The sequence below is a fragment of the Aquarana catesbeiana genome, linkage group LG09 (genome assembly GCF_042186555.1).
Source record: "Aquarana catesbeiana isolate 2022-GZ linkage group LG09, ASM4218655v1, whole genome shotgun sequence".
Lineage (NCBI taxonomy): Eukaryota > Metazoa > Chordata > Amphibia > Anura > Ranidae > Aquarana > Aquarana catesbeiana.
In genome coordinates, this window is record NC_133332.1 from 252,013,417 (window position 1) to 252,037,538 (window position 24,122).

The 24,122-nt window shown below is 43.3% G+C and overlaps 1 protein-coding gene across 1 annotated transcript in view; it reads right to left on the reverse strand.

Moving 5' to 3' along the window:
* The window catches only part of WNK3 (WNK lysine deficient protein kinase 3), a 207,774-nt gene that overhangs the window by 61,065 nt on the left and 122,587 nt on the right, over nt 1-24,122 (reverse strand). Inside the window, exons 12-15 of the mRNA XM_073600174.1 lie at nt 21,604-21,653; nt 19,339-19,465; nt 15,284-15,400; nt 9,259-9,402 (exon numbers count right to left, since the gene is read on the reverse strand). Coding sequence (XP_073456275.1) covers nt 9,259-9,402; nt 15,284-15,400; nt 19,339-19,465; nt 21,604-21,653 — 438 coding nt within the window. The remainder of the gene's footprint in view (nt 1-9,258; nt 9,403-15,283; nt 15,401-19,338; nt 19,466-21,603; nt 21,654-24,122) is intronic.

A 24,122-nucleotide genomic window follows, 5' to 3' on the forward strand; every position in this document is an offset into this window, starting at 1 on the left:
CCTTTTGATTTCGCTTCATCGTTGGTGGCGTGGTAGATTGTGGGAAATTATTTGTTGTGTAATCTGGGGATAGCGTCTGTTCTGAAGTGTGTTTCCTGGATTAAGGCTATATGTGTTTTATACTTTTGTAGCGAGGCGAGTAGGAGAGAACGTTTTTCGGGCGTATTTAGGCCCCGAATATTGATAGATTGGAGATTCAGGGGTGGGTGGGAATTCGTCCCTGCGTTTGTTGTTGGATTCGTGTCCATTATTTCCGTCAGGGTTAAGAATAAAGGACCAAGATGGATAGCGAAGAAAAAAAAAAAAAATTTTTATAAGGGAAGGGGTGAGAGTGGGGGGGGGGGGTGTGGTCTGGGAAGAGTTTCTTTTATTTTTAGATGAGAGTAGGTTATGTCTGATATCTAGGAACTCTGTAGAGTAACCGATGAGTCCACAGGGATAGTAAATTATCCCGTGTCCTCACTGTATAGGAAGGGATCGGTAATGTACAGCTCAGGGGCTATGCACAACCCGTTGTGAACAGGTCGGTACACAACTCCGAAGCTGTGTGGGGGTTGGAATATACCCGACACGAGAGAGCTGACAAAGGTATATAGGGAATGAGTGTGTGTCCCGCCACCGCACGGCCGTTGGACAGATCAAGGGTAGATGGAGGGGTGTGAAAAGAGCCTGTATAGAAGGAGTGTACAACTTATGCCAACGAGGGTGTGCATACAAACATCAATATAAACATCAAATAATTAAGTATAACATCAATAACCGCTCTAGTAAGGAGGAACAAGACGGGTAAGTTCGTCAGTAGTAACCTCTGCGGGATGTCTAGTCAGACCACCGGGGTCACGCCCGCACCAGTGGGAAAATGCACTGGGTAATCACCAGAGCGCGTCACGGCATATCATGCAGGGTTGCGAGTACTGAGGAAGTTGAAAGGATTCTACGGCTTGAACTGCTGAGATTGCTTGTCAAGCGTGGAATAACCAACAATTGCCCAGGATTGTAAGCGTATCGTCCATGTGAAGAACATAAACACATACCATGGTAAACTCAGGGTATACCTGTAAGACCGGCTCCAGAGCTTAAAGTTGCTCAGGGCCATGGGTACCTCAGAGTTACACCCCGTATATATTAGGATACCCCCTCCCTCTCTGTATCCCTGGGGACGGACGAATCTGGGACATAATGCTTGCATATAATGGTGTTATATCGTAAGACCTTAAATGAGTCCTGCGAGCCATTCTGAGGAGTGCGTGGTAAATGATCAAATACCTCTTATGGTCCGTTGCACACTCCGACTTTAGGCCTTAGGGTAAAAAATGGGTAAAAGAGACTCCTGTTGAGCAAACGGAGTGAGGAGAGCGTTCTCGCAGGTGCCCAGCAGGCTGTTTAACAGCGAGATATCGTTGCTACATTGAGGTCCTTTGCTGTGGGTGCGTATGACGAGCGTCTCTGCAGGCGGTGTCCCCGAGGCGAACTTCCGTGGAGAGCAAGTCGTCTGGAGAATCAGGATGACAGTGTGGTGTCAGGTGACTGTTGTGTACGTTGGTCATGGGGATCGTTGTGAAGGTTCCGTCAGTCATCCTTCTGAGCGGGTCTTATGCCATCGGTTGCGAATCCGTGTGTCAGGTAAGCTGGAAGAGCTGCGACATGAGTCGCATTGTGTGATTGCTTCCATCGCTGTGGCTGTGAGTATGCTAGTGGTCATGTTCAGCTGGATGAGGGCAAGGGAGTTTCCATATCCTGTATGAAGGTCCCCTCGCACTTCCGGTTTGCGCTGCATTATGGTTATTGTAGTTTGCTGCTCGCGCTATGTGATGCCCGCGAAAGAGGCGCATTAGCTAGAGGTTCTTTTGAGTCCTAACAATAAACTGGTTTTACTCATACATGGCATGTGTACTCACTGTGTATCCCGTTGGAGGACGGCAGCGATAGGGGGTGACATGTATTTAAGAGGCAAGTTCAAAAATTAGCGTCAATGAACTGTAGTGAAAAACAAAGAGCCTAACGAGGCTCAACAGAAAAAGCGGGTCACTGTAAAATTAAATGAAGTAACGCCTTGAGGCATTAGCGATCTCTTCTGGCCCTCCTGGATGAGGGCGAGTCGGCTGTGCTGAGGTCATGGTGCTGGGAGCGGCGGGTGCCATGATACGCTGAGGCGGAGGGTGATCTTCTCCTCCTGTGCCCTGTATTCATGGTTTCCATAGGCATTCCATGGTGCTGTTCTCTCCGCACAGCTGAGCGTCGAAAGTCCGCATACCAGTTCGGTACTTCCACAGCGGGAATATTGAGGGTCTCGCAGAAATAGGGGAGATCCTCAGGTACTTTGAGGAACGCAGTGCGACCTTGCGAGGTGGCAGCCAGGCAGAAGGGGAACTTCCATTTGTAATTAATGCCTTTGGTGCGAAGGGCGTCTAGTAGAGGTTTTAGATCCCTTCTGTGTTGAAGAGTAATTCCTGACAGATCTTGGAATATCTGGATAGGTTTCCCCTCGTGTATTAGCTGTGGAATGCCTCTAGCCTGTCTGAGAATATCCTCCTTGACTTTGTAGTCGGTCAAGCAGCAAATTATATCCCTAGGCGGGTCAGTGTCCCTTCCTTTAGGTCGCAGTGCGCGGTGGATTCTTTCAAACTCCACAGGTGTCTGGAGGGGCCTGTGTAAAATGCCATTGAATAGGCTGACAACTGACGGGGTCAGTTGATCTCCTTCAATCGATTCCGGGAGCCCCCGGACCCTCAGGTTGCGTCGTCTACCCCGATTGTCGAGATCCTCGAGGTGTCTCTGCATGTCCCTCATCTGTAGGGTATGTGCATCGACCTGGCGGGTAGTTTTGCGCAGTTGAAGGTTTTGTTGTTCAGCCATTTGTTCTGCCGTTGTAACTCTGTCAGACAGGGTACGGAATTCCAGGCGAAGTTCTGCTATGGCAGCCGACAGTGTGTCCTTTATATCATTGGCTATCATCCGCAGATCATTTATGTTCAATTGGTGGTGTGGTTGTTCCTCTGGCGAAAGATCCCCCGGGGAGCTTACCGGTGGGGCGAGAGACGGCACTCCCTGCTGAGAGGACATTGCGGCCTGTGAGCTCCTGTGGTGGGATGACGCCATGTTGCTTCTGCCCGTCCGGAACATTTCGGGGATATTGTGTTCCGGGTGTCCCCTCGGGGAACGGGAACGGGAGGCTGAGGTGTTCCTGGACGCAGTCCCCATGTTGTGAGGTGGGTGTCGGTCGGCTGAGCCTCCGGTAAGTGTAGTTCAGGTCGTGCGATGGCGGGAGCTGAGGAATTAAGCAGCCATCTCCGTGTCAGGTCAGGCCACGCATATATAGATATAGATATAGAGATATATATAGATAGATATATATATATATATATATATATATATATATATATATACACACACACAAAACCCGAAGTGCTCTATGTCCCTTGATGTATTATCAAGAAAAGGATCTCACAGGTAAGCTGTTTTAAAAAAAAATCCTATTTTCTTGTTCATACATCACAGGACACAGAGCTCTATTCATTACATCAGGGGACGTCCCAGAGCAATGCCCAAATTGAGGGGAGGGAGACACAGATCAGAAAAAAAGACCGCCACTGGACGTGAGGACATACACTGCGCCCAAAAGAGGTATCCTCATGCCCTCTTACATCCACCTGATAAAATCTAATGAATGTATGGACCAAAGATCAAGTTGCAGTCTTGCTGATCTGAGCCATGGAGGCCCGGTGATGCACTGCCCATGAAGCACTTACTGCTCTAGTCGAGTGCGCCTTAACATGAAAAGGTGGAATCTTCTTTTCCAAACCATAGGCCTGAACAATAACTTGTCGAATCCACCTAGCTATAGTGGAATTCGATGCTGCCTGGCCCTTTCTGGGACCATCTGGCAGTACAAACAGAAAGTCAGTCTTCCACATCTGAGCAGTCGCGTCCAGATAGATTTTGACTGCTCTAACAACATCTAGAGAGTGTAACATTTTCTCCGTGGACTGCAGATCTGGAAAAAAGGATGGTAGGACCACATCTTGGTTTAGGTGGAACCCCGATACCACCTTAGGTAAGAAAGCTGGGTGAAGACGCAACACCACCCTGTCTTTGTGAATAATTAAGTATGGCTCTTTACATAAAAAAATCTGCTAACTCCGATACCCTCCTGGCAGAGGATATGGCAACAAGAAAAAACAACTTCTTGGTCAAAAGACACAAAGAAGCATGGCATAATGTTTCAAAAGGCTGTTTTTGCAAAACAGACAGAACCAAATTCAAATCCTATGGGCAAACAGGCGGCCTGACTGCTGGATTTAAACACAGTGCCCCCTGAATAAAGGCCCGGACTAGGTAATGAGAGGCAAGCGGTTTCTGAAAAAATACCCACAAGGCCGAGATCTGACCCTTGATAGTGCTCAAGGCCAGCTTCATTTCTACTCCTAATTGAAGAAAAACAAGAATTCTATCAATAGCATACCTTCTAGGATGCCATCCTTTGGACTCACACCAGGAGACATATGCCTTCCAGATTCTATAATAGATGAGCCTGGAGGCTGGCTTCCTGGCATTAACCAGAGTGGTTAGGACTGGACCTGAGAGCCCACGTAAGGAAGGATTGAATATTGGCCCTTGCGAGAGCCGGTCTGGTGGGAGCACCCATGGCCTTCCGACTGTCATTCTCACAGTCTCTGCATACCAGGACCTCCTGGGCCAAGCCGGGGCTACTAGGATTACCGGCTTCCTTTCTGTCTTGACCCTGCGAAGTAACCGAGCAAGAAGCGGAACTGGAGGGAACGCATAGATCAGAGAAATCTGATCCAACTGAAATATCAAGGCATCTGAACCTTGTGCTAGCGGGTCCTTTGTATCAAGAACAAAGTTCCAGAACGTTGATGGGTAAAGACCCTTCGGTTTTGGACCATTTGCCTTGGATCGAAGCTTCTTCCAGAACTGTTCCCCAGCCTGAGAGGCTGGCATCTGTAGTTAAGTCTTTCTAAAAAATTGGAACAAAGGACTTTAACCTTCTGTAGATTTTTGTCCAGTAACCACCAATTGAGGCTCTGGCACACTGATGTTAACAGGAGCATTGGAAGATCCGAGGATTGAATTCTTTTGTTCCAGGCAGACAGAATGCTGTTCTGCAAAGGTATTGAGTGGAACTGGGCATAAGGAAGAGCCTCGAATGAGGCTACCATCTTCCCCAATCTCATACAGAGACGAATGGAAGGATTTTTCCTGGCCTTGATTAGTCGGACCAAATCCTTTATGGCTTTGGCTTGGGCAAGAATACCCTGCTTTGGACTGTGTCTATGACCATGCCCAAATATTTTGCAGCCTTCTTAGGGGCTGTAATAGTGATTTTTACAGGTTGAGGACCCAGCTTAGGTGTGTTTCAAGCGTGCCATGGACTACCAGTAGTAGATCGTCTAGATAAGCTGTTACTGCTATGCCCTGATCCCTTAGTTTTGCCAGAGGCAGAGCTAGAACCCTTGTAAATACTTGAGGCACCGTAGTTAGACCGAAAGGGAGGGCCACAAACTGGAAATGGCGCTGCTCTACCGCAAACCTTAAGAACTTCTGGCGAGCAGGAAAAATTGGCACATGTAGATATGCATCTTTGATGTCTATTGATGCCAGGAATTCTCCCCCCTGAAGAGTGGAAACCACTGAGCGGATAGACTCCATGCGGAACGAGCGAATGTTTAAGAACTGATTTAGGTCCTTTAGATCCAGAATGGGTCTGACATCTCTGTTTGGCTTCGGGACTGTAAAGAGGTTTGAGTAAAACCCTGAGCCTTGCTCCTCTGGAGCCACCTCTATGATCACCTCCTGAGATAACATGCGATCCAAAGAGAGAAACAAGGGTCTCCTTTTCTCTGGGTCCTTGGGAACACTTGACCAAAGAAGATGGGATGGTGGAAATTCACGAAATTCCAACTTGTACCCGAGAGATACAGTGGAGGATACCCATTTGTCTTGAACCTTTTTCTGCCAAACGCCTGCAAAACACCGAAGCCTTCCGCAGATCTTTGACCCCAAGGCTTCTTTTGCCCATGGGCTTGGCCTTGGACCCTTTCCTCTTGTACTGGACTGGGAAGGCCGCCGCCACTGTCTAGAGGCCGAGGTACTCGGAGCTGGGGTAAGAGAATGTTTAAAAGAAGGACCTTTATCTTTCTTTTTATCCGGCAATAAGGTGGTCTTGCACCGGAAAACTTCTGGATATATTTATCCAGATCATCCCCAAACAAGCGTTCCCCATGAAACGGGAACCCAGCTAAATATCTTTTGCATGAGGCTTCAGCTGTCCAATGTTTAAGCCAAAAGGGACCTACGCATGTGTTCCAGCAGAAGTGTAAGGTGGGATGCTTGCTGGACAGAACCTATAATAGCATCTACTGCAAAACATAAGGCCCTCGGAAGAGCTGCATAGTCTTGAACTTGCTCCACAGGAAGAAAATCAACTACCTGCTCCTTCAAATATTGGCACATATCAACTGCTGCAACCACAGGTTGGACCACACTGCCAGCCAAGGCAAAGGAGGATTTAAGTAATGATTCCAGCTTTTTGTCAGTTGGAGCTTTAAACCCCTGAACATTGTCCACAGGACAAGTTAGGCTTTTATTCACGCAAGAAACAGCCGCATCTATTGCTGGCACACTCCATTTCTTGGTGAATTTTTCCTCCATTGGGTAGAGCAGGGAGAATTTCCTAGGAGGAGAAAATGATTTATCTGGGTGAGCCCAGCCATCATACAGTGGGGATCGAAAGTTTGGGCAACCCAGGTAAAAATGTGTATTAATGAGCATAACTAAGCCAAGGAAAGATGGAAAAATCTCCAAATGGCATCAAATTACAGATTAGACATTCTTATAATATGTCAAAAAAAGTTAGATTTTATTCCCATCATTTACACTTTCAAAATTACAGAAAACAAAAAAAATGGCGTCTGCAAAAGTTTGGGTACCCTGCAGAGTTAATATCTTGTACCGCCCCCTTTGGCAAGTATCACAGCTTGTAAACGCTTTTTGTAGGCAGCCAAGAGTCTTTCAATTCTTGTTTGAGGCATCTTTGCCCATTCTACCTTACAAAAGGCTTCCAGTTCTTTGAGATTTCTGGGCTGTCTGTCACGCACTGCTCTTTTAAGGTCTATCCATAGATTTTCAATAATGTTGAGGTCAGGAGATTGTGAAGGCCATGGCAAAACCTTCAGTTTATGCCTCTTGATGTAATCCCCCGTGGATTTTGAGGTGTGTTTAGGATCATCATCCATTTGTAGAAGCCATCCTCTCTTTAACTTCAGCTTTTTCACAGAGGGCATCAAGTTACCATCCAAAATTTGCTGAAATTTTATTGAATCCATTTTTCCTTCTACTGGTGAAATGTACCCTGTGACACTGGCTGCAATACAACCCCAAGGCATAATTGATCCACCCCTATGCTTAACAGTTGGACAGAGGTTCTTTTCATTAAATTCTGTGCCCTTTCTTCTCCAAACGTACCTTTGCTCATTCCGGCCAAAAAGTTCTATTTTAACCTCATCGGTCCACAGAACTTGTTTCCAAAATGCCTCAGGCTTGTCTATATGTTCATTTGCAAAGTTTAAACGCTGATTTTTGTGATGAGGACGTATTAGAGGTTTTCTTCTGATGACTCTTCCATGAAGACCATATTTGTACAAGTATCTCTTTATAGTGGAATAGTGTACCACAACTCCAGTGTCTGCCAGACCTTTCTGGAGGGATCGTGCAGTCAAACGTGGGTTTTGAATTGCTTTTCTCACAATCCTGCGAGCTGTTCTGTCTGATATTTTTCTTGGTCTTCCAGATCTTGCTTTAACTTCCACTGTTCCTGATGACTGCCATTTCTTAATTACATTCCGAACAGAGGATATTGACATCTGAAAACGCTTTGCTATTTTCTTATAGCCTTCTCCAGCTTTGTGAGCGTCAACTATTTTCAGTTTTCTAGACAACTGCTTAGAAGAACCCATGGTGCTGATTGTTGGGGCAAGGTCAGATGAGTCTGGCCATTTAAAACCTTTGAGATTGACATCACCTGGTCTTCCCAGACGATGATTGAGAACAATCCATGACACTGGCAGGTCTCAGCTTTGCAAAGGGGGCAGTGCATGCTATAAATTCTGCAGGGTGCCCAAACTTTTGCAGACACCATTTTTTTGTTTTCTGTAATTTTGAAAGTGTAAATGATGGAAATAAAATCTAACTTTTTTTGACATATTATAAGAATGTATAATCTGTAATTTGATCCCGTTTTTTTTTACCCTATAAATATAAACATGTTATACTTACCTGCTCTGTTGCAGTGGATTTGCACAGAGCAGCCCAGATCCTCCTTTTCTCTGGTCCCTCTTTAACACTACTGGCCCCTCCCTCCTGTACAGTGACCTACAGCAAGCAGCTTGGTATGGGGGCACCCAAGCCGAGTCACAGCTCCCTGTGTCCATTCAGACACAGAGCCCCGCGCCCTCTCTCTCCGGATTGGCTAGCTGACAGCAATGGCAGCCAATGGTGCCGCTGCAGTGTCTCAGCCAATCAGGGGAAGGAGAATCTCGGACGGCTGAGACACTTGCTGGACAGAGAGGGACCTCAGGAAAGTATTAAGGGGGCTGGGGGCAGCTGCTGCACACAGAAGGCTTTTTATCCTAATGCATCAAGATAAAAAAACTTTTTGCTTTTACAACCCCTTAAAATATTTATTTTTACGCTGCACTCCAAAGACTTTTTTTTTTTATTGTGAACATGTGACTAGCAGCAGAGAACTAGAAGCTCTTCCTGTCTATGTTTCCTTGCAGACAGGCTGGGAAACAGCTGGGTCATGTGACAGCAGTATTTCAATTAGGTACTTAGATTTTTTTTTTTTATTGAAATAATTACAGTGCTATCATCCACATACAGAACTAGAGGGTACAATGCAAGTTAAACACTGTGTTTAGTATCACTTGAAGTATCACCCTTGTACTTCATGGACACTTCCTCCAGATTTGAAACAGAAAGCCTGTACAGAGGTACGGCAAAGAATGCTGGAGGACGTGTGTGTCTGCAGGAGCCTGATATTGCACGGGTGATCCACTGACCCCGAGTGCATTGCTCTGCAGGCTGCTGTGAAAAAAATAAAATAAATGCACTTTTTGTTCTGCATAAATATGTGCAATTATATATTTTATTTTATTTATTTATTTTTTTTTTTTTTAAAAGGTGGACTTGGCTTTAAAACACTTGAAAACTCAAGAAGTTTTGTTGAAAATCGCTTACTTGGCTGCTGAATTCTGTAGAGGTGTATTCGCTTCTCTCCACAGCTGGAATGGTGCGCAGGATCTCCTGGGCCTGGGTAACAATTAGCTTCAGTTCCTCCACAAATTTATCCTTTTCTGGTTCTAGCACAAAGTCATCTTCAACCTGTTTAAAGATATTTTTTTTGTAATAAATGCAAGCTGAGCAGAGCATACAAAGTCAGCATTCAAATTAATAACATGAGCTTCAATTTTTCTAGTGTTAAAAAAGTGTATAAAGTAAAAAAAAAAAAAAAAGTAAGCACCATATTATCTTCCTACAAGAAGAAATATCAGGAGAATCAGATCAAAGAGTGATGACCAGTCCAGTTACCCCAAAACCTTTTGCCATTTGCACTCAACCCTGCAGTCTATATTTTGGCTGTACTCAATAAGGCGAAGGGTTTAGAGAACATAGTGGAAGCTTCGCAAATCTTAGAGGGCATTTCTTGAACCCAATTGGAAAGCTTAAAGTTGTGGTGTTTTTTTATATTATAAAGCTGGGATACACAAAATCCAACATCTGCTAGCAATATAAAAAAGAAGTTTACTTCTATATGAAGCAAGCATTTTAAAGAAGACACGTTAGGGAAGTAGCAGCCTGCAGGTTAAACCACAGAGCTCAGTAAGGAGAAGCTGGATCTGACATGCAAGTAATTGTCGCATCTTGAATATTTCAGCACCAGGCCGTTTTGGCAGTTTACAGGGTGGCGGGTCCTTTCTAGGGTAGATCCCTCTCTTCTGCTGTTCCCCTCCGCAGCAGTGCTTCCCCTGGCTGGGTTGCATATGGGGACTTGGGCGCTGATCCCCTTTTGGAGGCGGCAGGTTCCTCTGGGTCCTCATATCCCATTTACCGTATTTTTCGGACTATAAGATGCACTTTTTTCCCCCAGAAACATGGGGGGAAATGTCCCTGCGTCTTATGGTGCCGCTGTCACCGCCCCGCCGCTGGCACCTCCCCCTGCATCGCCTCCCACCGCCACCACCGGAAGAGAGGCAGACTTCCAAACCCCCCATGGGCGCCGGGCGATCTACCGGCTGGTTCCTGAGACAGAAAACATAGCATTCGGCCGCTCGGACTGCTCTGTCTTCTGTTAGGCAGAAGGGATAACATCAGGTAAGGCTGCATTTCCTACGGCAATGGTCACTCTGCATTTTCTCACGGCAATGGTCACTCTGCATTTTCTCACGGCAATGGTCACTCTGCATTTTCTCACGGCAATGGTCACTGAGCAGGTAAGACCTCTTTTTATTAAAAAAATAGACTTAAGTATCGCTTTAAGCAAATGTTCAGGCTCAATATGGTTAATGGTCTATTGGTTTGTCTTTTTGGCTTCCACAGTTTTAGGATGAAACATTAACACCACCAGAATTCATAACACATCAATGATCTTTCTGAACTTGTTCCTGGTCCAACTCTCAGATTACTCTACGCAACAGGTAACAAAAGAAACTTGAACCTCACAGCAACTCTGCCTGCATCATGTTTTTCCCTGCTTGAGCCCTTGTCATTGAAAATTACGGAAGACTGGAATGTCCAAACTTGACTGTCTAAGCTGAATCTAGGATGTTTTTTTCTTGTTGATCAAGGTTTTTTTTAAATAGGCTAACCCTTGCTTTAGCAATATGGAGGTGTTTTGAAAGAACTGAAATAGAGTGAATGGCGGGCCAGGGACAGTAAGACTGGGGAGGAAACTGCTAGATGCTGAACATCCTCTAGCCAGGAAAAGAGGCCGCCTCTAGCAGACTTGCATCTATGTGCAGTGAAATCAGAATAAGCAGCAGCCTGCACAACTGTGCACAGCTATGGAAAGGCTGGAATTGACCACCACCTTCAATCAAATACTGCAGGACCACAACCACATGCACTCTTTTATACATAATATTTGAGGTTCATATCAGACTTTCCCAAGGATAGCTGGGAGGAGGCAAAGCATACCTGGTTTGCCGACATAATTAGCACAGCAAACAAATTTATCCAATTTTAAGTTAATTTGCATTATACATCAGACAGTTGTAGATACATTGTATGGGTCTCCTGGATATTCAATGTTTCAGATGTGGAATAGTCCCTGAATCCTCACCTTTTGGGAGGAGTTATAGAATGCATTATAAAATAAACTTGGTTTTTCCAGTTGCTAGAACACCAGAAGCCTCCCCTCCTTCGTGTCCCTAAACGATTTTGTCACTTTGGTCCATACACATAACATGTACCACCTGATAGTCTTCCTTGCTTGGAAAAAAAAATAATTTTGCTTGCCTGGAAGAAACCTACCTCACTATCTCCACTACAAGTCTTTCATATGATAAATGCAGAATTGCTCAAGTTTAAAATAAAATACGAAGTCAGAGCATGTCCCACAATATTTCAGAAAATCTGGAATCCATTGGCCAGAATCCTCAATGGCCTCTTACTCAGAGGTGACCTCTTTGGATATAACTTCTTATGTCCATAAAGACATGGCTGAGCAACTTTGGGGTGGAGGAACTTGACTGGCCTGCACAGCGTACTGACCTCAACCCGATAGAACACCTTTGGGATGAATTAGAGTGGAGACTGCAAGCCAGGCCTTCTCGTCTAACATCAGTGCCTGACCTCACAAATGCGCTTCTGGAAGAATGGTCAAACATTCCCATAGACACACTCCTAAACCTTGTGGATGGCCTTCCTAGAAGATTTGAAGCTGTTATAGGGTGGACCAACTCAATATTGAACCCTACAGACTAATGCCCCTTACACACGGTCGGATTTTCCGATGGAAAATGTGTGATAGGACCTTGTTGTCGGAAATTCTGACCGTGTGTAGGCTCCATCACACACACACACACATTTTCCATCGGTCTTTCCGACACACAAAGTTTGAGAGCAGGATATAAAATTTTCCAACAACAAAATCCGTTGTCGGAAATTCCGATCGTGTGTACCCAAATCCGACGCACAAAGTGCCACGCATGCTCAGAATAAAGAGATGAAAGCTATTGGCCACTGCCCAGTTTATAGTCCCGACGTACGTGTTTTACGTCACCGCGTTTAGAACGATCGGATTTTCCGACAACTTTGTGTGACCATGTGTATGCAAGACAAGTTTGAGCCAACATCCGTCAGAAAAAATCCTAGGATTTTGTTGTCAGAATGTCCGAACAAAGTCCGACCGTGTGTACGGGGCATTAGAGTACGGTTTCCAGGTTTTTCTTGCTTGGGGGAAGAGGGGAGGCGTGTGTGTGTATATAGCTAGGTGTGACCGGGGGTTCTGTTTGTATTGTTTCTTGATTTGATTGTAAATTAGACTGTTACGCTATTATTGGTACTGTTTAATTATGCACACAGAGTTACACCTCAATGGGACAAAAAAACACTCCAGATCCATCCCAGATGTGTTTCTGTATGCCCATTAACGCGTTCCAGTGCACAGTGTACAGATGCACGCCAGATGCATTTTTTTTTCTTTTTGTACTGAGGTCTGGTGTGTTTTTGATGAGTTTTTTTCAGTGTATTTCTGATGAGTTTTACCACATTCTAGGACAAGTCAACAATGTATGTTCTACATTTTTTCTGGAATTGGAAAGCCCCGGAACTGACCGCACTGGTGTAAACTATGCAATTAGAAACCATATAACCCAAGTTCCAGGTTTTCCCGTTTTTAATGCAGAAAAAAAGAAAAAAGCTCTGGACTGCATGTGGTATGAACTGGCCCTTACTGTAATATATGTTGTTTTTAATTGTGTCTGGTTTGCAGGCCGTTGTACACTCAGTGTACTCTGGGGGTTTTGTTTCAATGCAAAAATCTAAAAAAACACCTTAAAAAAAAAAAATTTTTAAAAAGGCTGGAGTTCAGCTTTAAGACCGGAGAGATTATATAAAGTCCTAAATCTTAAAACCAAGACCTTACTTCCTGTACCGGGGGATAAAGGGCATTGTATGCCCTGTTTCTCAGAATCCATCCTACGGTGTGCAGAACAAATATCCAGTTGTGTCCTCCAATGAATGTTTGCAGAAAAAAAAAAAAAAAGAAATGACAAGGTCCCAGGGACATTGCCTCAAGGTAGATGAAGGAGTTTCATCAGAACAGTGGAAAGACTTTGTACTAAACTACACCTGAAAATGTTCTAGTAGATTTAACTCCATCGGTACAGTCTGCAAAATCTTTCCACTTGCATTAACATGGTAATAAAACCTAAGCAGATTGGGATGATTGTGTTTATTGCCAGATGTACTATAAGAGAATATTCACAGTGCATATCTCAGCAGTCTGATCTAAAGAAAATTTGATTAAAATCAGCTAGGTTTTCCACTGAAAATCCTGTAATTTACAGAAATTCTACCACACAGAGGTAGACTACCTGCAGAGGCAGTCAAAATACATGAAAAACATTGTTCGGGGATCTTTTGGGGTCAATATATGGTTTCCAATGGAATTAGCAGATTTCTGGCATCTATATTAGCAAAATTTTGTATATGCTGAGCGGCAGTTATTCTGCAACTCTGAGCAGCAGTTATTGTGTGCCATTGTGGTAACAACCGCAAGCCCCGGAAATCAGATTTACAAGATGTGTAGGAAAGAATTTTACCCTTCCTTGTTTAAAACATCCAGCTGTATACTTAAATAAATGGATGGAATTTCTTCTTACTGAAAAAATGGGATGGTATTTCATTTCCTCTGCAAATTGAAAAGAACGTGAACACCCATGCAATCCGATTACGGTGTGGCCAATAAAAGGGGTCCTGCACGAGTTTGGTCCGAATGCGATGCAAATTCAGCCACACAGTTTGTATGGCTACATTCACATCGCACAGACATTGCATGTGATATGCACAGCAATGCGGTACGAATCACATGGGATGTCTGTGTTCGCACTAGTATGAATTGGTCCTAAAGGCACAAGTTAATCTTAACAGAAAAAACAAAACAGAAGTTAACCTTTGAAGTTAAACTAAACCCTCCTATCTTCTACAGCTAAGGAGGCTGCCATCTTAGCTTCTGTTTGATCTGCAGTTGCCATGTGTGATCAGTTATGATACAAGCTGTTTGACAGTTTGGTTGAGAGCACAAACAAATATGACAGTTATCACTCACGACATGCCTTGAGTGTAACGGTTTGAGGAAACCATTAAACTGACATTTTTAGTTTGGCTTTAAAGCAAACTAAAGTCCGCAATACTTACAACAGTCCCAAGTCTTTCACTGGTTTCTTCCACCACATTTTCTGGGCGGTGGGCTGCAGCCATCTTTAGGTAGGTTTATGGTATTGCTGAAAAAATAGCATGCCTGCTTTTTTTTTTACTGGATATTTTAGTTCTGCTTTAAGGTGGCCATACATGTAACAATGGTTCCCACTTTTCATTCACTGGGAATTGCACAAACTAGTAAATCACCAGAAATGAAGAAATCTACCGCAACAAGTTTGTTCAACCACCAGAACCCGGTCAATTGTGAAATTTAAACTGGACAACAAATTGACAGCGCAGTTTTTTGATAGATGGAAAAGAAAAAAACATTTTCATTTAGATTTATTGTATTTTCCCAGTGGGTTAGATTGAGGCAATTTCCATTCCATGTCTTTGTGGGCAATCAAGACCACTATTTTATGTCCAATTGCTATGGAATTTAGCTGAAAAATTGAGTCAAAATTGGCACTTGTTTGATCAAAGTTAGGCTTCGCTCACGCGTGTGACCAGGGGGCAGCAAAGACCGCAGCCATGGTTTTAGCCCCCCCCCATGAATGCCAACATACAGCTGTTTGCGGCTGAACACATGCCGTGGCAAAACGTATACTGCATGTTGCTTTTGGCAGGTGGTGCCGCCGAACGCGACTAATACAGTGCTATGGGACCATACCACAATCGCGGCGGTCAGGCTACTTCTATAGCTGGAAATAGACCATTCAAAAAACACTTCTGATAAACAATACTGTTTTTTTTTTTTTTTTTCAAATAGCATGTTCTGAAGGAAAAGAAATAAATAAAAACACTAGAAATGATATCTTTATATGTCCCATGCAAAGCTTACCATGTAAAGAGCAATGTCCTCTGGAGCATCCCCGTCTGCATCAAACTTAAAAGTGACCATCTTGTTGTTATGAGTCTCTAACTGACATTCCACCATATTATCTCCAAATTTAGAAACCTAAAAGGCAAGCAAATTAAAAAAGTTTAGCACCAATACTGCCTCACAAACATTAGCGCCAGCCATACACAGATAACGTCACACAATACAGCCATCAGTTAACAGTACGTTGCCTCAATGACGTTTCATAGGACGAAACAAGTCAGGCGGAGCTACAGCAGTGACGTCATTGCGCTTATTTATATTAATTTTCCTATTTATTAATTTTTGTGAAGCACTTTATTTTGTATTTGTTGACAGCGCAACACAATTAGGTTTAACATCATTTAATAATGACTATGATGCCCAAAATATATTAGAAGACCACCACAGTAATCAGGTGTATTGGAATATATTGTTGCATTCTCTACTGATGTTTGCTAACAAAACAATTATAGCTTTTTGGATCAAAGGAGGATTTTGTACTAAAGGAGGAGACAGCAGTACAAGTGAAACATGACAACAACCATAAGTCATGCAGTCTTTTTTCAGTTTTGCATGGAATGGAAAAGTTATAACTTATCAACTTTTTACTGCTGTCTGTACTTGATTCTCTTCACTTCTGTCAGACAGAAAAGGAACTCAAACCACAGAAATACAGAACAATTGCCAGAACAATGGAGGAGACGGAAAACATTTAAATTGTGGCTAAAAAGGTTTATAAAAAAAACTCCCAAAGCATGCTGGGCACCAAACCACTCCCCCCTTCCTCGAGGCACAACACCTGATAAAAAGGTAAATAGGTTTAAAGGAAACATTGACCACATAAATCTATATTAGGACTGGAATTAAACTCTCCTTGTGAAATGATACTATAATAGTTGCTGAGTGGCAATAGAAGCTCCCTTATTGCACTTAAAGGGTTTGTAACCCTACACCAGGATTCACTGCCAGCTCCCCCTATTTTAAGCAGCCATCCTGCGCTGTGTTGTAGTTTGTTAAAAACAAAGCTTTTAAATACCTTTTTTCATGCATCTTCTGGCTGGTCATGTGACTCCCAGCTGCTCTAATACTCTGATCTAAGGCTGCAGCGGGAGGGGCCGAGATCTCCCTCTGATGTCAGCCAGAGAGGTCACGTGACTGCCGTGCTGGCCGCTCAGCCCCTCCTGCTGTAGCCCTTAGATAGGGAAGGAGAGTGGCCGGGAGTCATGTGACCAGCCTGAAGATGCATGAAAAAAAAGGTATTTACAGGCTTTGTTTTTAACAGACACTTATACAGTGCATTATGGTTGCTTAAAAGAGAGGGGGGCCTGGCAGTGAATAATAAGAAGTTTACTACTAACAGCAGCGGGGGGGGGGGGGACCAATCGCACAGACACAGGAACTGACAGGCAGGGAGGGAGGGGAGAGGACAGAGGAGAGCTGCGGATGATGGAGGCACGTAAACTGACCACAGTGTTGGGTCTCATCAACCATGATAAACCGTGGTCAGTTTACAGGGGAGAGGGCAGAACCAGGCAGGATCAGCCAGGTTTTCTTTTTTTTTTTTTTTTTTTTACAGGGACAAGTTAAACAGCACAAGAACTGTGCTGTTTAACCCACTATAAGGGAACAGGATCTCTTTTTTTAGGGTTACAACCACTTTAAGCAACATTTAAAGTGATAAAGAACATAGAAAGCTTAATACCGGTCCTAATAAAGACCTTTATGGACAATGTTTCCTCTGAGTCAATTCAACTTTTAACAGGTGATGAGCCCTGATGAACTCTGGCCCCCAAAATGTGTTGGCTGTTTTTATAAAACCTTTTTATCATCAATTCAAATTTGGACTCTCATTCTTTTGGTCGGGGGCTCCATTCTGAATTTTAAGGTTTGAGCTACACTCAAGTACCCATGAAGGGAAGCCTTGCGAGATATGGGTGCTGCCACACCATTAAGCTTGTTTGAACGTTTTCCTTCAACTGCATGTACAACTGAAAATTTTCAGCAACTCTTTAATCGCTTCATGTCCAGCGTACATACATATATAAACGTCCAGGGTAAGACGTGGCTATGCCAGGATCATGGCTGCAGCCATGATCCTGGTGTCTTTTTTTTTTTTTTTTTAGAGCCGGTTTTGGCTTTCATGCTAAAGTGATCCAAGCAGCTCTACAGCCGCTCCATAACTTTTACAGGGCTCAGAACAGGGTCCCTCCTCCTCCCAACTGCTGACATTCCCGGGCACTCCTGTTCCAAAAGGGAGCCTGTGACCGCTGCAAGAAGTCAAGCCTGCTGCCAACAGAGAAGATGGAGGTACATATGTACCCCCACCCCCTCTACTATGACACATTTTCTAGTAGAGAGGAAGGTTCAGAAACCCTGTCAGGATTTTACTGCTAAATGTGTCCTCATGAGGGGGAATTCCCTCAATTTCTTTTCCAGATGACAGGTGTCAGATATAACAGGAAGGCGAGGAAAATCTCCCATATGGGAACACATAGAGCATTTTGAATCTGAGACAAACGTTAATGGGGACACGGACAGAACTTAAAACAGATTAAAACTACTTTTACTACGCCGATGCACACGGATCTTGGGCAGTCCACGCCCGCTCACAGAGTTGGAACAAATATGCCACCGAAGGGAACCTACACGCCACTCTTTGTCCTTAATTTATTCCTCCCTGATCTCCCCGGCTGAGGGATTTACTCCCCCTTTTATTTCTAAATGGGAGGATAATCTAGGAGTTCACTTTGATGACTCCCAGAGGGAGAAGATTCTATATTTCGCCCAAAAATCCTCTTTAGCCACCAGGGTTCAGGAGACCTGTTACAAAATTGTGACTAGATAGTACAGAGTGCCATCCACTCTGCATCGGTATTTTCCACAGGTACCAAGTCTATGCTGGCGTTGTGGGACGGGGGAAGGAACAATGTTCCATATTCTCTGGGACTGCCCTAAAATCAAACCCTATTGGCGGGAGGTGACACGCACGATCGAACTTCTGACTGGTGCCGTGTTGGGGGGTGACCCTGAGGCATGTCTGTTGCACCTTTCTAGACGTCCAATCAAGAAATATAAAGCCTCCCTAACTATACAGTTACTGAATGCAGCCAAGGCCTGCATTCCCTTATTTTGGAGATCGGAGACCCCACCAACTAAAATTCAGTGGTATGCCAAGGTTAATGAGTTGCGCGATATGGAGGATCTTACTGCCACTTTATACGGTAGGGAGGAGGCCTTTCTTGAGACGTGGCGTCCCTGGCAGCACTTCATTTACTCTGAGGTGTACATCCGTGAGGTGGCACTGACTGAATGACCCCCGGGCTGGGGGCGCCGCCCGATCGGGGGGCCCAGCCACCGTCCCTAACTTTCATCTTTACCTCCTCTTTCTTCTCCCTTCTTCTCCCCCCTTGCCTCTCCCTTACACGCCTTATTCTCTCTCTCCCACCTGTCTCTATCCCATACTTCCTTTTTCTCCTTTTGTTATTTTATCCCATTTCTATATCCTTTCAGTGATGGGAAGGTCTATTCAGATATGTTGCATATCATGGTGTGCATCGCACTTTGGTAGTATCCCATGGCTGAACTCTGTTGACTCTCTAGGAAGTTTTCACCCCTGGTCAGAGGAGAGTTTTTCCTTCATTATTTGGATATGAAAGGTGCACGATTTAAATGATAATCAGGGTTACTCTCTGGAAACCTCCCCGGTTGTGTAGTCGGTCAGTTACCTAGTATGACCCTTTTCTATTTTTCGGTTTCATACATGTTCCACAGATCGTACAAACAGGAGAATTGTTACTCTATAGTATCGAAACGACAAATAACTCTGTTAATGACTTATCTCTACCATGGTTTTTATTGTAAACTCAGAAACTGTATGATATCTTATGCTTTGTCTACTGAACTGTAACATTTATTTTTGGAAAATAAAGGAATTACGAAAACTACTTTTACTTTCTCTATCCAAAGCTTAAAAAAAAAAAAAAAAAAAGTTTTGGCTGGAGTTGGACACCCAACGCATAGGAAGAAACACATACCCCTAAGAAAGACAAGTTAAACCGATTCATCTTATCTGGCCGAGGGCAAGAAGTTCTGCGTTGCTTCATCTTTTCATGCTTGCCATTTCCCACTGGAGAATCAACACTGCCAACATCAACATAGCCACTAAGAATTGAACAGAATGATACCATGTGAGCCAACAGAAAGAATTTTTTTTTTTAAAGAGGATTCTTATTAATTTTGCATAGAAAATAAAAGAAAACAAAGATCAATATATACAGTTAAAAGACATCAAAGTGTTCTGTGGTATTTCAATACGCATGGTCCATTTTAATCAAAAAAAGGGTGTACAGTAAAATATATTACCTATACACAGTTTAGGGGTCACAAGAACATGGATGGTTCTTCACCTACAGTTAAAAAAGTGTGCTATATTTCTTAAAGTCAAATTACTTCACTATTAAAAAAGTACTTTGAAATGGTTTTAAAAGAGATAAAATGAATACAGGGAATACTGATGTCCAAAAGGTATTTGAACACCTGACCATCACACCTATATGAGCTTGTTTGAAAACCATTAGCATCTAATAAAGTGCCATTACCAGCCTCCACCCATCCAAAACTCATGAAATGCCTTTAATTGCCATTTCAAGCTCCAATGGTGTGGGTGGCAGTGAATGGTCTCCAACACTTTCTTTGTTTAGAGGAACATGACATGGGGTGTCCCCTCGCTCCTTTTACATGCCCTGGCATCTCTGGCTATTGCCCTTAAATCCTACCAATATATTTGGGGTCTGCATGCAGGGAATATGCTTGAGACCATTCTGGCCCTTCGCAGATAACTGCACTTCACACCATAGAACAATTTGGAGAATACTCGGGTCCACAAGTTAATTGGGACAAGTCCCCCCCTCTACAAAGGGATCCCCCCCACTTGCTAGGCTCAGAACTATCCAATACTTAGGAGTATGTATTACCTGTACACTGGCTCAGTGCCCCAAATGTGGAACCTCTATTCGCTCTCATTAAAACCAAAACAGATATGGGACAGGCTTCCCCTAGGGGTCATGGACAGTAAAACCTTAATCAAAACAATTTTATTTTCCAAAGATACTATACATTCTCTGTCATTTGCCCGTATGCTTACTGCTTTCATGGACCTTGCTTTGTGCCGCTGTCCAAATCATTTGGTGGAGGGGGATTATGGTGTGGGGTTGTTCTTCAGGGGTTGGGCTTGGCCCCTTAGTCCCAGTGAAGGGAACTCTTAAGGCGACAGCATACCAAGACATTTTGGACAATTTCATGCTCCCAGCTTTGTGGGAACAGTTTGGGGATGGCCCCTTCCTGTTGCAACATGACTGCGCACCAGTGCACAAAGCAAGGTCCATAAAGACATGGATGAGCGAGTTTGGGGTGGAAGAACTTGACAGTCCTGAGCTCAACCCGACAGAACACCTTTGGGATGAATTAGAGCGGAGACTGAGAGTCAGGCCTTCTTGTCCACATGCCTGACCTCACAAATGCGCTTCTGGAAAAATGGTCAAACATTCCCATAGACCCACTCCTAAACCTTGTGGACAGCCTCCCCAGAAGAGTTGAAGCGGTTATAGCTGCAAAGGGTGGGCCAACTCAATATTGAACCCTACGGACTAAGACTGGGATGCTATTAAAGTTGATGTGCGTGTAAAGGTAGGTGTCCCAATACTTTTGGTAATAGTGGGATTTACGAAAGGCAAATCCAGTCGCTGTAGATCTGAGGGGGACTTTCAAGGAAAATTTAAAAAAACAGCATTTTTACTTGCACATGATTGGATGATAAAATCAGCAGAGCTTTCGCTTGTTTCAGGTCTTCCCCTCAGAGCTACAGCGACTGCACTACCAAGTGCACTTGTAGTGCAGAGTGGATTTGCCTTTAGTAAATAGACCCTGTAGTGTATATATATTAGATGCGATTATCAGGTGTCTGCAAACTTTTGGACATAGTTATCTTCTGCATGTCCCCACAAACATATGTAAAGTTTTGTTATTACAAACGAACATGCTTTCTTTCTAGCACTGTGCAGCATACTTAAAAAGCACAAAAAGCTATATCACTCAAGTACAATTATACAACAGATAAAAGTGTATCCAACTGGTAGATTCCGTCTATTCATATCATATATTCAATTCATAGTAGGTTCTATGCAAACAGTCATACATACAAAAATGCTGAAATAAAATTATTTACTGAAGATACAGAAATAAATAGAACACACAGACAAATCATATCTAAACAGGGCTTGAGTAATGTATTAGTCCCTTACCTATTAATGTTTTCCAATCTCTGAACACCTGACTGTTCCATCCCTTGTACCTAAAAGCAATGAATAAATGGAAAATACATTAGCAATCATAGAGGACATCCAACATTGACATGAACTGTATAAGTTCACAATGCCAACAAGATTTGTGTATGTTCCCCATAAACGTGACATAACTGAAATCCAAAAGCACATCAGCGGGTTCATGCTTGCTGATAAATACAAAATCACTGAATTTTACTCTATACAATATTGTACAAGGCACGCATATGCCAATGTAGGGGGTTACAATTTCGACCAATAGAAAAAATTAAAGTGGTTGTAAAGTGACTGGCCTCAAGAAATACAGAGATGAAACAAGTCCTCCTTTTACTGGTTTACACAACATTTGTCTCCTCTAGAAGGCAGGGATCTGAAGTCGCACACTGTACAGCATAAAGCAGAGAGCTGAGGGTAATCAGAGACCTGAGTGGAGTTAATGGATACACTCCCCCTCTACACACTCTCATTGGGAAACATGCACAGCTGTGGCTGTCAATCACCTACTGTGTGCTTTATGGGCAGGGGTCTGGGGAAGGGTCGTCTCCAAGGATTATCTAGTATCAGGTTAACGGATCAGAAGTGACTCAAGCAGAGGGAGGAGAGAAATACCTAGAAATCACACTCCGTCCTTTGGATTGAGGCAAATACACACTATAGTAGATATGCTTTATTCATTTCAGAGGTTTACAACCACTTTAAATAGAGAGCCTCCATATAAAACAATTCTATACCCACAGTTGATCCAGAGGAAGGCAAAAAAAAAAACAATACCCATTAAGCATGATCCAATTTGCTCCAAAAAAAAAAAATCCTTCCTGATCCCCCAAGAGGCTATCAGATATTCTCTGGATCAAAAAGCCCTGGCGTTATCTATAAATGATATTATCCAGTTATATTTTGTGCATTTAGGAATGCATCCAGCTCTTTTTTTAAAAAAAAATTACTGAGTTGGCCAGAACTAGTTCTTAAAAAGGAGTCTATTCCACATTTTCACAGTTCTTACCGTGAAGAAACCTTTAGCACCAGCAGAGTACTTGTGCAAAACCATTATGTGTAAAAAAAATAAAAAATAAAAAAATAATAATAATAATATGCTGAAGGCCCCTAGTATAATATAAAGTAGCTGGCACAATACTTTAATACGTGGTATGTATGGAATGAAAAAACAGTGCAGCGCATATGATTTTACGTAATTACATCACGTGATTTATACATAATGACGTCACGTAGGACTGAACACGTTGGGCGGAGCCGGAACACACGCCACTGTGCATGCGCAAATTAGCTGCAGCCATCTTGGTTTTGGGCAAATATACCAGCCATGGGTCAGGAACTGATTGTTCCATATCTTTGCTTTTAAGTGCATTTACCCCTACTAAATCTTGTTTTATCTGACTGATTTGCACTGTGGAGAGTGTCTCTTCCTTTTTTCATGGTATCTTTTCAGCGTGGAGCGCTACTGCATATTGATCTGATGGTATACCCAGAAGTGTAATTGTGGTTTAAGATCCCTGAAGGAAGTTGGAGGTTCTACATAATATACAATAAAACCTTGGATTGCGAGCATAATTCGTTCCGGAAGCATGCTTGTAATCCAAAGCACTTGTATATCAAAGCGAATTTCCCTATAAGAAATAATGGATACTCAAACGATTCGTTCCACAACCATTTATTTGTCCTTCAGTTTATAGTCCATATAAAAAGATTATAGCAATGTGATAGGTTGTGTAACCAAAAAAAGGTCCACCCAGAAATGGAAGCCTCCACAAGGGGATTAGAAGCAAAATCCAGCAGGAGCTACAGAGTATAAAAGAGAAGAGAGGCGCCTCTAAGTGTAGCAATATGGTTACATTTAATGAAGGTACAACATTTAGCAACTCACATGGTTGATGATTAAAACAGGCTCATCTAAGTATGCAGGCATCTGGGGTAAAGCTGTCCACATAGACCGTCCCCTGCACCGCCGGCTCTCACCGCTGTCAGTCTGCAATCAGAACTGGGAAGACTACCCTGCAGTAGAGCAATCTGAAAGTGAGGCTTGAGGCGCTAGTGGAGTGCAGCGTGGAAGACGATGGTGGTGCAGAGGATGATCTATGTGGACAGCTTTACCCCCGGATGTCTGCATACTTAGATGTGCCTCTTTTAATCAACCATGTGAGTTGCTAAATGTACCTTCATTAAATTAACCATATTGCTACACTTAGAGGCGCCTCTCTTCTCTTTTATACTCAGTTGTGACATGACTTGTAAATCAAGACATCGCTTGTACATCAAGTCAAAATGTATTAAAAAATTTAGCTTGTCTTGCAAAACGCTCTCAAACCAAGGTTTTACTCTAACAAGCACTACTTGACCTCTCCTCAGTGAGGGTCATCTTTATCTGGCAAGCCTCCACTTTTATACACCTTGATGGTCCCATCCCTTTTAGACACATTCTAGTACTCTTTATGCTATAAATTGAGAAGATAGCTCACTTTTGG